We start from the raw sequence: 16,114 nt of genomic DNA on the forward strand, positions 1-16,114 counted from the left end.
TTTCCTTTAGCAAATATAGTTAGGTAGATGTGTTATCATTAACACATACCCATCCCATTGCAACCTATTGGGATGAAAAAGACAAGAATCATTAAGGACAGCAAGAAAATATAGGATGGGCTCTGTAGCTCTAAAAGATATCCATAACAGGGAGATCAAAGATACATATGGGTATTAGTGTCTTGAAACTACTCTTAAAGACCTAAAAATTCAAAATTAAGTTTCACTAAAAATAAATTGTTCAATCCAAATGTAAATAAAGTAATTTTAAGATGCTTAAAGCAATTTTAAAAAATGAAAACGAAGGGGCAACTAGGTGGCGAAGTGAACAGAGTTCTGGCCTTGGAGTCAGGAGGACCCGAGTTCAAATCCAGCCTCAGACACTTAACACTTACTAGCTGTGTGAGCCTGGGCAAGTCACTTAACCCCGATTGCCTCACCAAATAAAAAGTAAAAAACAAACAAAAAAATGAAAGCAAAAGATCCTTTCAATGACTGGCTTGTTTCCCAAAGCACTAAAAGCTCTTTGCTCTAGGAAATCAATGCTAATTACTTCTTAAAAGTTACAATTAAAATGTAAAAATTAATTTGATGAGCTTCCACCATCAAAAATGCTTTCATATGAGATTCTGTCAGTTGCATGTTATTGTTTTGAAACATTATAAAAATTGCTATGATGTTATAGAAAATTAAATGAAATTTCCTTTACTTTTTAAACATTTAAGATAATTGTGTAATAAGAATACACCCTTTCTTTATACTAGTAAGAAAATTGGTGTACTATAATATTATGATAAAATAATTCCAAACTAATATCTCATATGTTAAAAATATTGGCTCTTTCACCTCCCAAAACACCACCCAAAACATAGGACAGCTAATTAAGGTCTGGCTACAAATAGCTAATAAGTATTTATCATCTAAAGGAACCATTTATCATCTACTTTTAGGTAAAGGATTGTAAGAGAAAATCTTTTAGAAAAATTAATGAAAAAAGTTTCATTATAAAAATTTTATCTAGTGGGACAAATTCTTATTTTTAACATATATATTATAAATATATGTATATATATGTACACACACACACACACACACACACACACACACTCTCTCTCTCTCTCTCTCTCAAGACATTTTTTTCTAAACCAAGTATGATACTTCTTACTACAAATTTATTCTCTCTGGTTGTAACAATAGCATATGAGCACCACAGATAATGCTGTAAACAAAAGTTTAACAAGTAAACTAAGGGCAAATATCCATTTCCCTTTATTACAGTATTTAATAGATCATGATTTAAGAGTTTCTATTTACTACAATTTCATTTTCATAATTAAAAATTCAGGCATATTTATACAAACAAGAAACAGTTACATATATTTAAAAAAAAGCAGATTAGCTGGGCCTAAGACTTTTAGCATACAAAGTGAGCACACAAAACCTATAAAATGTTACTGTATGCAATGTATAAAAAATCCAATAACCTCTTATTTTAAAGCTTGGTTGAATAGATTAATCAGTAGTAAGAATTAAGGATGGTAGTTTTGCTGGCTTATAAGTATTCCTGTAAACAGTCTGGAAGAAGCAAAAAATTAGAAATGTTTTAGTCAATAACTTACCCCTTTTCTTCCCTTCTAAACCAGTGTAATAGTAGTTAATACTGGCTCTTTCAAATAGATTGATTCCAGAAGAAAACAAATTAGGACCATGGAAAACCATTGTAATCGATTCTTTACAAATATACTAAAAGGGAAAAAAATTTTGTACTCCAAATGTAAACTGGTGTGGAAAAAGTGACAGTTACTACTCAGTTTTACTGGAATTTTGTTGCTATCAAACTGATCAATCATTTGGTAGGAATATAACAGAAAAAAAAATCCAAGGGGGGGACCCAAGTGCTTAATAATATATTTACAGATTTACGCAACTAAAAATCCTAATATTGAGAATGCTTTTTCCTGTTCTTGTTGCATAGGGAACAAATTTCATTTGGCACACTGGATTGAATTTTTGAGAAATAAAATAAACTTATAGCATTTGGCATTCCAATCAGATGTTGCAGTAAAGACAAATGTGGGATAGGGGAATGGAAAAAAAATGTGTTATGCGGGAGAAAAAAAAGTGAGAAGACAGAAGACCAAAGGTGCTGGTGCCTTCTACCATTCAATGTCTGGAATACTTTCATTTGGAACAACATATACAAATTATTATTCACACCATGATTAAACTGCTAGAAGGTCTTAATAATTTTTTATTGTGCTCTAATTTACAGTACCCAGCAAGGAAACCCTGACTATAAAGGCAAGGATGCCTTAAACAGCAAAAGTATTCTATTCACATTGTATGTTTTTATTCAAATTTACTTTCTTGTTCAGTTTCAAGTTTAGTGCACAAATAGTTATGAGAATCTGTAAGATCCCATAAACTTGGGCCAAATTTTAGCAGTTTAAACCAGCTGCTCCTTGCAAACAATGTTTTTCCTTCTTGGCAGGTAAACATAATCTCCTCAGTTTCACATAAGTACTTCTTTAAACTGTAGTATCTCCGAAGTCCTTGTTCCAACGGATATATGCTTCTAGGGTTTGGGGGCTCACACTGCGCTTTATCTTTTTCAAGGACTCAGTGAAATCAGATAATCGAATATTTCTCATCTGTATTTCAGAGAATAAGAACAAAATATTTTTATAACTGCATGCAGAATTATCAAACGTTTTCTTTAGCATACATATCCAAGACTAAAATTAATCATTCTGTCCATTAATGCTACAAATAGAGATGTATTTTACTTTATATACCATATTCTTCAAAATATTGTATAAAAATGTTTTATTAATGCTAATGTTTTAAACACAAAGGGAATTTACTACATAAAATGAACTCTGAATTTTTATGTTTCTTGAAGTGAGAACACATCTATATGAGAAGCTGAAGCACTTTTGTGCCCACCTATAATTTTAAAGATCATTATAAAGGTCAACTTGGACATTTAAAAAATGTAGGAGGCAACATGGCAGGTGGAAAGGGTATTAGACTTGGAGTCTGAATCTCAAATTTCCTTGTATTACCTACTTCAGAGGGATCTTGAAAGGAAAATTATTGTAAGATGATGTAAAGAGTTACATAATCAAGCTATTATAATAAAGTATAGCTTCCTAAATACAATTATTTTATGTTTAACTTTTTATATGAGAACCTTATGCAAAAGAATAAAATTTGAAAAGACCCTATCTTTATTACTTCAGTGCTTCAAAAAATTTCTCCTGTGTGGGTCTTCCTTCCATCAAAACAGACTACAAAACACTTCCTTGCTTTAGCAGGTTGTTTATTTAAAAGCTGCAGTGACAGGGAAAAAAACAGAAAATCACTAGTAGCCTGCCTCATGGTGACAATCTTTCCAAACTCAGCTAAGCTGATACTCTGACTATGCAATGGTTTATAAAAAGACTTTCTACTAAAATTCTTAAGTGAAACAAACCAGATTTTACCTCACTTGATGAAAAACTAGTACAAAATAATTCAGGTAAGTCATCTGACTTTTTTTTTTAATATAAAGGGAATGATAAAGCAGTATACCTCACTGGCAGACATATTCTTCACTTGTTCTGGTTTCAGTTCTACAAAATATAAAAAATTTTTGTGAGAAATGAAACTAGGGTTTCTGTTGTAAAACAATAAAATACAAGTAAATTTGCAAGTATATGTTTGATAAGAAGACACATTATAATTTTACTAATACATAAAATCCTTCAAAATGTTAAAAAGAATAATTCCTTTGCTGAAAAACTTTGAGGTAATCTATTATTATGCACAATGATGAAGCATAGTAGATGGTTATTCCTCTCTTATTAATTCTGGAGAGTACAATTTGTCATGCATATAGACCATTCAAATATTGTTCTAATTTGTTTCAAAATAGTAGAAAATGTTTTAAAAATATAAATGACTTATGTTTGCCAATGATCTTAGCTCTACTGTGACAAGGCTTGATTGAATAGTTGGGACAGAATTTCTTAACGTATTTGTAAGTTTAAAAGGTGCAAGATTGTCAACCTTGGTTTCATCCAGAGTCATCGAAGTCCAGTGGCAAAACAGGGTCAAGATAACTGGTGATGGCCCAGGATACAGTGAATGACCACTTGGTGTCTTTGATGTCTGACCAAGCTCTAAGCACTCCACGGAACATGCTTCAGCTGCCTTCATGGCCACTGGAACAAACTGTTCTCATCCACCCATTCTGCCAGGGGAAGTCTTTACATGCTTGGGGTAATCCCCCTGGGGACTTACTATACTAATGAAATCACAAGGCCAGTCCCTAAAACCTATCCATAAATTTACCTATGACTAGTCATATATATTATTTTAGTGCTCTAATTATGTCTACTACAGTGGAAGGTTTATAAGCATTTAGTACCAAGCAATCTTGTTCCAATCTATTAAAACCATCATCTAGCAACTGAAAATTACTAGAAATCTACAATTAAACAGGTAAGGGAGAGGCCACTAATTAAAACTAGCACTTCTGAGTCAAGCACCATGATTCATGTCTCAAAGTCTCCCAAGCATGTGGAGGGGTCTGAGGAGTCGAGAAGCAGTAGGGGTCAGTTTTATTGTTATGGCTGCATATTAGTTCAAAGGTGGCTCATTCTACCACATGATGAAGAAATTCATTCAATCCTGATGGGAGTAAAAGCTGTGGTTCAAATAGGAATGGGTATCCTCTGAAGGTTATGACCAAAGTATCCAGAAGACATTACTAGAGTTGGCAATAAGGGCCAGGAGGTTTCCTCTGGACATCCATGGTGAATGATGATGAACATTAATTAAATACTGAATAGTTCTTGCTGACAAGGAACTTACATTCTAATGGGAGAGAGAACAAGTAAGCATGTCCTGGATGGGGAAAGGAATTATGCCAGGAAGTAAAAAAGATGACTATCAGAACAATATGATTATATTTCTCCCAGTCTAGAAAACGGAGAAAGAAGAATTCTTTGTTTCTTTTCACTACTGGAATGTTTATGTTAATGTTTTATTCTCTTGTGGACTCTCTTTGTTTTTCAACCAAAAAATAAGCTGCTGCTTAGAAACTACCTTATACCATATTTTATAGTCATAGCAATGCTAACTCTGTCTTAGAATGTAATGATTTTTGTAAGTAATTTCATTTGAGAAAGTCTGTTAATGGAAATCTCCTATTTTAAATGCTTTTAGTGCCCATAACCTTTGGTAGCAAAATATTTACAAGGTGACTCTCAAAAGACAGAATAAAATAGGTAGAAATGTCACATGTCTGTTTAATCACTTACCTCGTATGGGACCCAGGGCTGCATCTTTTGCAAGTGCTGTTAAATCACTTCCTGAGTATCCTTCAGTCATTCTTGGAGAAAGGGAAAGAAAAACAGCAAAACACTTATACCATTGGAAATATTAAATCTTAATGATGACAAGTTTGGCACACTCTATGGATAAATAGCTGCTTACATGGCATGACCATATGGTCCATCCCCCCCCCCCAAAACAAACTTCCACACTGGTAAGTATTTCTTCTACCTTCAGAAAGATCCTGTAATTTGTGTTTATTGGGTCAGGGTAAATCTTTCAACCACTGGAATTCATTAGCACATCAACAACATATCTATTAACAAAGATTAATTGCTACCCTGACAATGAGCCTAGGTAGAAGAGAGAAGGACACAGCCCTGAAGATTCGGAAAGGTAGATCTAGATGGGAATGTCTTGGTGGAAAATCTAAGAGAAGTTCAGCTCAGAGCAGGAAGGCTGAGAGGAAAAAAATGATTGTTATAAAAAACTATTAAGAAAAATGCATGGTAACCAGATCAATAAAGCATTTTTGCTACGTGTCACTTATCAGGATATGGAAACAGTTTCACTGGGTATTATCTATGTAACTATAAGAAATACATTAAAGTTTAAAAATAAATGAAAATATTTCATTTTCTTCTCCCTTTATCCAAAGGTGTTTAAATTTGATTCACTTATTCATTCCCCATGTACTTTGCCAAAAACTAATATGATGAACATTTAGTAGCAGTATACTTTATCAAAAAGACAGAATAATTCCAATTTGTTCCAGTATTTAATTGACACCTATAAGACTATAACTATGACTGAAAAGTAGTAGTCACTCACCTAGTTGTCAGGTATATAGACACATATGCATGTTAACCTAATAGGACTTTTCAGTGATTAAAATAAAGAACAGGTGGCATTCTGAAGTCAGAGTTAAGTACCTGGCAAATTGTTCAAAATAATGAGTGTGCTCATTGAAGCCTTTAAACATTCTCAGAGACTGAAACAACATTTTCACAAAGAACCAAGAAACTGATGTAAAAGAAACGAAGAGGAACCACACTGCCAGTTAAATGGGATAAATTGACATGCTGCATGCATATAAGGAAAAAAGGTGCATATAAAGCTATCAAAATTTGCATAAATTTCCAAAATTGGAAGGAATCTCATAAGCCATATAATCTAATCTATACCTGAACAAGAATTCTCTCAATGAGTTCCTCAACAAGTAGTTATCCATCCTTTGCTCCAATACCTCTAGAGTAAGGAAGAGCTCACTACTTCCAGAGCCAGACCATTTATTTCACTTTTGAGGAGAAAGTTTTATTAATGTCTTTTGTTTTTATGTTAGCCACTTCTGGAAATACTCTCTTCTCAGTTCCTCTGCCCACACTACTCCCACTAGTGAACCCTTTCTTATAAAAAGAAAAACAGTTAAACATAAACACCTGTTATAGAGAGTGCATCTGACAACATATACATTCTGCCCCTGGAATCCCTCAAGCCCTTTGTCATAAGCAGGGAGGAAAGTTTCATCAGGGAACATTGCCAGTTCTTTGAGTTACTCAGAGTTTGGCATCCTGTTAGTGGTCTTTTCCTTTACCTTGCTGTAGTAATCGCGTACATTGTTCTTTAGATTTTGCTTATTTCATTAAGCACTAGTTGATATGAATTTCCCCTGCTCCTCATAGGTATCATTTCAAAGACTTCCTTAAGTCCACTCTAAATCTGCTTCTTTGCAACTTCTACTCATTGTTCCTAGTTCTATACTCTGGGGCCAAAGAGAATAAATCAAATTTCTTTTCTAATGACAGCCCCTCAAATACTTGATTGTGTTTTTGTTTGTTTGCTTAGGCAATTGGGGGTTAAGTGACTTGTCCAGGGTCACACAGCTAATAAGTGTCAAGTGTCTGAGGCCACATTTGAACTCAGGTCCTCCTGACTCCAAGACCAGAGCTCTATTTACTGCACCACCTAGTTGTGCCCCGCCCCAATATATTTGAAAACTGATACCATTCTCCCTGCATCTTCTTTCTGCTAGTTCCTTCCTTACCACCCTGGTTTGACTTCCTAAAGAAATTCTTTAACTTAATATTCTTCCTAAAATCTGGTACTTAGGACTGAAAACAATACTTTGAAATACAGTCTAACCAAAGCAGCCTAAGACCGTATTAGCATTTTGTGCTTCCATGTTACACACAACTCCTACTAAGCTGTCAGTTCAATAAAACTTCCAGATGTTTTTCAAAAGAACTGATATCTATTTTATGCCTCCCCCATATTATACCTGGGTCCAAACAAATGAACTTCACAAATGTACTTTAGATTTATTTCTATTAAATAAACTTTTCAGATTTGACCCTTCTTTTAGCCTACTAAGCTCCATTTGGATCCTACATCATTCCAAGTATGGGTTATTGCTCCCACCTTTTTATCTTTTGCACATCTCACAAGAATGCCAATTATTCTTTTATCCAAGTCACTGGCAGAAATGTTGAATAGTATAGTCATGAACAGCTCCTTATAGCATGCTATTATAACTTTTCCAAGCTGACATCATTCAACAAGTTCTAAATTCTGCTAACCATTAGTCTCACATCTCAGTCAGTCAACAAGCATTTCTAAAGCACCTACTACATGTCAGGTACTAGGCTAAGGATTGAGGAAACAGAGAAAGGCAAAAAAACCCCCAACAAAATGTCCTTGCTTTAAAGAAGTTCAGCCTAATGGGGGAGACTACATGAAAATAAATATATACAAACAAGATCTAGATAGGATAAACTACAGGTAAGTCAAAAGAGGGAAGGCACTAACGGTAAGGGGTATTGGGTTAAGGCTTCTTGAAGAAGGTGAAATTTTAGCTGAGACTTGAAGGAAGACAAGCAAGCCGGGAAGCTTAGATGAGTAGTGGAGACAATTCTAGAGGACAGCCAGTGGAAATGCATGAAGTCACAACATGAAATATCATGTTCAAGGAACAGCAACGAGGCCAGTGTCACAGGATCTCAGAGTATGTGGGGATGAATAAGATGTAAGAAGTTTAGAAAGGTAGAAGGAAGGTCAAATTATAAAAGGCTCTGAAAGCCAGAAAATTTTCAATTTGATCTTGGAGGGGACAGGGAGCCACTGGAGTTTACTGAATAAAAGAGTGACATGGTGAGAACAGCACGTTAACACCAATTTAGTGGCTGAATGAAGGATGGAAAGAAGTGGGGAGAGATGAAGTAGGGAGGCAAGGCAGATTACTGAAATACTCTAGATGCAAAGAGATGAGGGTCTGCAACAGGCGGCAATGTCAGAGGAAGAAGGGAATGTAGGCAACTGATTGAAAGTATATGTGTGTGTGTGTGTGTGTGTGTGTGTGTGTGTGTGTGTGTGTGTGCGCGCGCACGTCCACACGCATTCAAATATATCACCCAAGGTTTGGGCCTGGGTGACTGAAATGCTGGTGTCCTCAGAGATTTTAGGTAGGGGAGGTTGGGGGGTTGGGAGGAAGAAGAGAAAGACAATGACTTTAGTTTTTAAGATATGTATAGGATATCCAGTTTGAGATGTTCACTAGGTATCTGAGATGTGATGAAGGTTAGGGCTGGACAAACAGATTACAAATGACAACTGAATGCACAGGAGTTGATGACCTCAACAAAAAAAAAAACAGTACAGATTGTCTACTACAGAGGAAAAAGAGAAAAGGGTATCCAGAACAGAGCCCTGGGGGAAAAATACAAACCGAACAATTTAGATCTGTTACTATCAGGTCATAGAAAACACATTACTCTTGAGAAGATAGAAATATTTAGGTAGAGCTTTTACATTACATAGAAATTTGCATTTCTTCATCATAAAACTTACTTTAAATCAAACAGAAAACCACTTCTTCATAAAAATGCTAAAGTAATCCAAACAGAATTACTCACCTAGCTAGCTGAGCTAGCTCTTTTTGGGTCAATGGGCTTCCTTGTTTGCTTAATAGATTTTTTAGTAAAAGTAGTCTAGTCTGAAAAGTGAGAAGAAAAATAAACAAGTCACAAAGACCATCAGCTTAAAATCATCTTAAGAAACAAACATCTCTATTCAGATGGTTCTCAGATTTCTGTATCTAGCCCTAACCTCTCTTTTGAACTCCAGTCCCACATCACCAACTATTTACTGGACATTTTGAACTAGATACCTCATAGACATCTTAAATTCAACATGTTCAAAACAGAATTTATTATCTTTCCCACAAAACCCTCCTCTCTTCCCAACTTCCCTATTACTGTTGAGGGCATCAATGGATCAATCAATAAGTATTTATTAAGCATTTGCTATGAGCTGGGAATTGTGCTGACTGCTAGGCCAGGGATAACAAAAAGAGGCAAAAGAAAGTTCCTGCCCTCAAAGAGCTTACAATCTAATGGGGAAGAAAACATGCAAACAAATACAAAGCAAGCTATATATAGGATAACTAGAAAATAATTAACTGAGGGAAGGCAAAGAAATTAAGAGGAATTGGGGAAGACTTCCTGTTGAAGGTAGAATTTTGGTTGGAACGTAAAGGAAGCCAGGGAGGTCAGTAGACTGAGTAGAGGAGGGGAGAGTATTCCAGACATGGAGTACAGCTAGAGAAAATGCCTGAAGCCAAGACAATGGAATGTCCTATTCCTGAAACACCCAGGAGGTGAGTGTTAAAGAGTGGATCAAAGAGTATCTGTCAGGGGGAGTAAAGAAAAGAAGACTGGAAAGGATAGAAGGGGGGCAGGGTTATGAAAGGCTTTGAATGCTAAAAAGGATTTCACGTTTGCTCTTAGAGACAAGAAGAAGCTATGGGAGTTTATTGAGTAGAGGAGTGACATGAATGGACCTGAGCTTCAGGAAAATCACTTCAGTGGCTGAATGGAAGATGGATTGTAGTAGGAAGAGACTTGAGGCAGGCAGACACATTAGCAAGCTATTGCAATAGCCCAGCCATAATGTGATGAGGGCCTGAACTAGAGTTATGGCAGTGTCAGAGGTGAAAGAAAAGGGGATATATTTGAGAGATGTTGCAAAGGTGATAACCAGAGGCCCCGGCAACAGATTGGCTATGGGTGTGTGTGTGTGTGTGTGTGTGTGTGTGTGTGTGTGTGTGTGTGTGTGTGTGTGTGTGTGTGTGTGAGAGAGAGAGAGAGAGAGAGAGACAGACAGACACACAGACAGACAGACAGACAGAAAGGAATCCTGGATGACTCCTAGGTTGTGAGCCTGACAGACTGGGAGGACAGTGTTGCTACAGTCACAAAGAAAGCAGGAGTGGGAGAGGGTTTAGGGGGAAAGATAATGAGTTCTATTTTGGACATAAGTTTAAGATGTCTATTAGACATCCATTTCAAGATGCTGGAAAGGCAACTGGAGATGTGAGATTGGAGGTCAGCAAAGAGATTGGGGCAAGAAAGGTAGATTTGAAAATCATCAGCATAGAGATGGTAATTAAATAAATCCATAGGAGCTAATGAGATTACCAAGTAAAGAAGGGAATCCTGAGGGAAACTTATGGTTAGAAAATGTATTCTGAATAAGGATCCAGCAAAGGAGACAGAGGAATAATGATCAGAAAAACAGGAGGAAAACCAGGAGAAGATGGTGTCCCAAAAACCTAGAAAGAAGAGATTATCAAGGAGGAAAGAGTGATCAACAGCATTAAAGGCTGAGAGAGGTCAAGAAGAATAAAGACTAAGAAAAGGCCACTGGATTTGGCAGCTTAAAGTTAATTACTAACTTTGGAGAAAGTAGTTTTTGTGAAATGATAAGGTCAGAAACAAGACTGTATGGGGATAAGGAGAGAGAGGGAGGAGAGAGAAAGTGGAGGGATCTACTGTCAAAGGCCTTTTTGAGGAGTTTAGCTACAAAGGACAGTAGAGATGTGATAACACAGATGGCATGATCAATATTTGTAGGCAACAGGAAATGAGCCAACAGACAGAGTGAGATGAAAAATAAGTTAAAAACAGTAACAGAAATATTTTAATGATGATTAAGTTACAGATTCAAGATAATTTCAAAGGACCCATGACAAAAAATGTTATCCACCTCCAGAAAGAGAATAAATGAACTCTGAATGCAGACTGAAGCATACTTTTTTTTAACATTTTCTTTTCTTTCTTTTTTTGTGCATATATTTTCTTTTGTAACATGGCTAATATGGAACTATATTTTACATGACTTCACATGTATAATTAATATAATATTGCTTGCTTTTTCAAAGGGTAGGGAAGGGGTAAGGACAAAGAATTTGAAAACTCAAATTTTAAAAAAATCAATGTTAAAAAAATTTTAAAAGTAGTCAGAAAATATTTAATTTTAAGTAAAAATACATTAAAAAAAGAAAAAAGAAGTGATAGAGTGGGGATGATCGGGACATTCTATTGGAGAAGATGGGATAGAATGAGATCACTTGAGCAGGTAGAAGGGTTAGCCTTGGTAAGGAGTAAGTTTCATCACATGAGACAGGGATGAAAGAGGAGATAATAGCAAAAGGCAACAGAATGACAAGAGATGAGTAAGGAGTTCGTGGTGAATGCTTTCAATTTTTTTTATAAAATATGGGACAAAGTTCTCAGCTAAAAGAGTTTGGGCAGGGTAGTCATGGGAGGTTATGAGGAGGGGTGAAAAGGTTTGGCAGAGAGTGTGCTGTGGAGAGTTGGACAGTGAGTTGATAAGGGAGGTATAGTAGGATTGCCCAGGAGCAATGAGGGCCCTGTTGAGGTTATGTAACATAAATATGTAGAGGATTCAATCAGAATGGCTGTATGATATTCTCCACCTTCATTCAGCACAAGTGAAGATGGTGACTGGTGGGAGTTATCTGACGCTGAGGTTTGGCTGGGCATAATAAGTAATACGATAAGCGGGCTAGGAATTCAAGTGAGGAGGACAGTAAAGAGTTGAACTGGTTCACCAAGGAGTTAAGATAGGGAGGAGAAGAGAGAGTGACTAGGAGTGAGTGGGGGAGATAGTCTGAGAAAGACTTGAGGCATCAAGGGATTGGAGGTCACAATCTGAATGAAGAGCAGAGTTATATAAGGGAAGCCTGGCATCCTTGCTGCCATCAACTTCCCCTTCGAACTGATGTCACATAGCCAAGTGTTGCCACTTGTACCTTCCCATCTCTCACATACATCCACTTCTCTCCATTCACATAGCAACCACTCTTATATAGGATCTTATCCCCTCTTTAGCTTGAAGTATTAGAACAGTCCTCTATAGGTCTTCCTGCCTCCATTTTCTCCCTACTCCAATCCAACTTCCACTCAGCTGCCACAGTGATCTTCCTAAAGCATAGGTCTGACCATGTCATTATCCACCTATTCAATATACTCTAATGGTTCCCTATTATCTCTAGGACCAAATATAAAATCCTATGTTTGAGCTTTAAAGCCCTTCATATTTCCTACATTTCAAGTCTTCTTACACTAGACTCCCCTTCTGTACCATCCAATCCACCTATGCTGGCCTACTTGCTGATCTTGGAACATGACAATCTATCTCCAGTCTCTAGTCTCCTTGCCTTTGTTCTGGCTGTCCCCATGTCTGAAATGCTCTCTCTGCTCACTTATGTGCCTTCATTTCTATGGATCCCTTCAGGATTCGGCTCAAATTCCACTTTTGCAAGAGGCCTTGCCTTTCTCCTCCTCATCTCACACCTACCCGCCTTCAGATAGCCTTTTTCCTCTAAGTTTACCTTCCATCTGTTCTGCATATATATCTTGTACTTATATAATTACATGCATTTTGTCTCCCCATAGAACATAAGCTTTTTGATAACAGAGACTACATTTTCCTCTTTCTTTGTATTTATAGTGCTCAGTAAAGCACAGTGCTTGGTACACAGTAAATCCTTAATAAATGCATGGACTGACTGGACTGTTAACCAAGTTACTATGTCCCTAATCATGCAAGCTCAAAACCTCCCTTCTCTTTAGCCCCTCATATTCAATTGGGCCATCATGTAATAAATGAATGAATGTCATGCATAAGGCACCAGAATAAAAGAAGTGAGATAGTTCTTGCCGTCAACTAGCTTGCCAGCTTGCAAAGGGAGACCAGACAGACAGACACACACACATACACATGTATGTGTGTGTGTATATATATATGTAATAGTAACTAAAATACAAATGGAAAGAAAACATCCAAATTATATAAGAAGTATAGGAGGGAGAGATCATTTCCAGATTTAGAAGGTGTGGATGGGGACCATAGAAGTCATCTTTCAGGGGAGTATGCCCAAGGTTGAATGTGAAAGAAGGGAAGAATTAGAAAGGTAGGGATGAGGGGTGGGAAGGCTTCCAAGCACTGGGTATCAGCTAAAGAAAGGCACAAAGATGGGGGTAAAAAAGAGAATAATGATAAAAATGGCAGGCACTTACATAAAGATTTAAGGCTTACAAAGTGTTCTAACACATTTTGTCATTTGATCCTAATAACAACTGTGTGAGGCAGGTGCTAATAGTATCCCTACATTACAGATGAGGAAATCAAGCATCAGAGGCTGACTGACTTGCCTAAGGTCACACAGTTTTGAAATATCTTGAGGTGGGATACGAAGCCAAGTCTTCCTGACTCCAAATCCACCATGGAATGGTTTAAATGGAACAGAATTGGTGAGGTGGAGTAGTGTAAGTAAAGGGAGTCAACACAGGCTGAAACTAGGTTGTAAAAGCTCTTAATTCCAAGTTAAGGCATTAAACTGCTAAAGGTTTTCGAACATGAAAGTGATGTGGTTGAGCAGGAAATAAAGAACATTCCAAGTACTGGAGTATAAAGGATGACCAGAAACAGAAAGACTAGTCAAACAGCCTATTGCAACAGACCAGTTAAAAAAGTGATGATGGTCTGAATTAGGATGGTCAAGTGGAAAGGAAGAGGTATATTTACTTGAAAGTTACTGCACAAGTAGAATTAACCGAACCTGGGAAGTAATAGAAGCAGGTAATGGGGTAGCAGGGGGAGGAAAGAACCAAAGATGATTGTGATTTTGAGCCTAGGTGAGGATAGTTTTATCAATGAAAATGGAGACATTAGCAGATTTGGGGTGGTAGAAAGGAAGGGGTTAAGTTCAGTTTCAGATATGTTGCTGAATTTGAGGTATTCCTGAGATGTCCAAGCACAGATATTCAGAATGCAGTTGGAAATATGAGACTAGAACTCTGAAAAGGTTGGAGCTTGAAGTAAAAGATATGGGAATTATTTTCAAAGAGTTAACTAAACCATGAGAGTAAATGAGGTTACCAAAGAAAAGAGAATAGTTAAAATTAAAAGCATACAGTCCCCCTATATAGGTGCTATGTAATTGGTAAAAACAACAACAACAACAACAACAAAAAACAACAACCCCCCCCAACCAAGCATATATATTAATTTCAAATTCCACATTCTCCATGAAATCATCTCTGACTACCCTGGCTACATGTGATCCCTACTTCCTCTCAACTCCTATGACACACAAAACCATTCTTATGATACAAACCACTGCATTTAGCTATTTGGGTATTTGTCATGAGGTAAGTTCTATCAGAATGTAAAATCCATTTTTTTTTTTTTGCTTTTTGGTGAGGCAATTGGGGTTAAGTGGCTTGCCCAGGGTCACACAGCTAGTGTCAAGTGTCTGAGGCCAGATCTGAACTAGCTGCCCTCAGAATGTAAAATCCTGGAGGGTAAAAACTGTATTACTCATTCTTATTCATCTTATTCTTTTAAGAAAACATAATCAGGTAACTTAGACATTAAATTTAAAGATTCCTTCCCATCTCAAAAGGATCTCTTTCAACTTCTACAATGCCATAATAATTAAATTAATTGAAATGAAGAAACCTTTTTTTTTTGTTTAAGGAAAGAGGCACTAGCTGTATAACTGGAAATAAAAATATATACTTACCTCCTCATTTGGTAAAGACACATACACTCGTTTGATGAAACGCCTAAAAAAAGTTTTGACCAAGTAAGAAAAACTAGATTTAAAATGTTAAATTCACTTAAAAATAAAGTCTAAATTCAAGATATCTTAGATAAGACTTGAAGGAGGTTGGTTGTAGAGAAAAATTGTTTTATGTAACTTTGAAAGACTTGGGGACTCTAATCAACACAATGAACAAACACAATTCCAGAGGCCTCATGACAAAACATGCTACTCAGTTCCAGATGAAGAAGTGATGCATTCAGAGTGCAGACTGAGGCATATTTTTTCCCCCAAAACATGGCCAATGCGGGAATTTGTTTTACTTGAGTAAACATTTTTATAACAGATTTTGTTTTTTTGACTTCTCAAAGGGTGAAGGAAGGGGCAGGGGAAGAAGAGAATGCAAACCTAAAAATTTTTTTAAAAAAGCAAAAAAAAAATGTTTTAAAGAACTGCTTTTTTACATCATTTACTGTTTAAATTTAATTTATCTACTTTACTTAATACTGTCATAAAATAACAGATGGAACTTTTGTAATAGCCAAAAATTGTGAACAAAGTGGGTTCCCAAAGTGAGTGGAATGGCTGCACCATTAACATGACTGTAATGGAACACTCTTGCATTGTAAGAAATGACAAATATAAAGAAATGAAAGGAGCATCGGAAAAGTTGTAAGACAGAATGAAGTAGGCATAACTAGAAAAAGTATATACAATGACCATAATAATGTAAATAAAAACAATACTGAAAGGCAGATAAAATGACTAATTGTAATGGCTTTTTTGTTTAGAACAGACAAGAGGTAAGAGACTACAACTGTTGAATGTTGCATATACTATCAAAGATCTGCTTTAATTTTGCATAACTGTTTTTCGTTGTTACAAGAG

At 36.3% G+C, this 16,114-nt stretch overlaps 1 protein-coding gene across 4 annotated transcripts in view; it reads right to left on the minus strand.

The window, feature by feature from the left end:
- Positions 1-1,246: 1,246 nt before the first annotated feature.
- Positions 1,247-16,114, minus strand: part of SPAST (spastin) — a 93,331-nt gene continuing 78,463 nt past the window's right edge. For all 4 annotated transcript variants that reach the window (XM_020972367.2, XM_020972366.2, XM_020972365.2 and 1 more), the window contains 5 exons: positions 15,206-15,248; positions 9,228-9,307; positions 5,307-5,377; positions 3,574-3,614; positions 1,247-2,651 (listed from right to left, as the gene is read on the minus strand). In XM_020972367.2, the coding sequence (XP_020828026.1) occupies positions 2,529-2,651; positions 3,574-3,614; positions 5,307-5,377; positions 9,228-9,307; positions 15,206-15,248 (358 nt within the window). In that variant the 3' untranslated portion in view covers positions 1,247-2,528. The remainder of the gene's footprint in view (positions 2,652-3,573; positions 3,615-5,306; positions 5,378-9,227; positions 9,308-15,205; positions 15,249-16,114) is intronic.

The sequence above is a fragment of the Phascolarctos cinereus genome, unplaced genomic scaffold (assembly GCF_003287225.1).
Source record: "Phascolarctos cinereus isolate Bilbo 61053 unplaced genomic scaffold, phaCin_HiC Scaffold_2;HRSCAF=192, whole genome shotgun sequence".
In the NCBI taxonomy this organism is placed as follows: Eukaryota; Metazoa; Chordata; class Mammalia; order Diprotodontia; family Phascolarctidae; genus Phascolarctos; species Phascolarctos cinereus.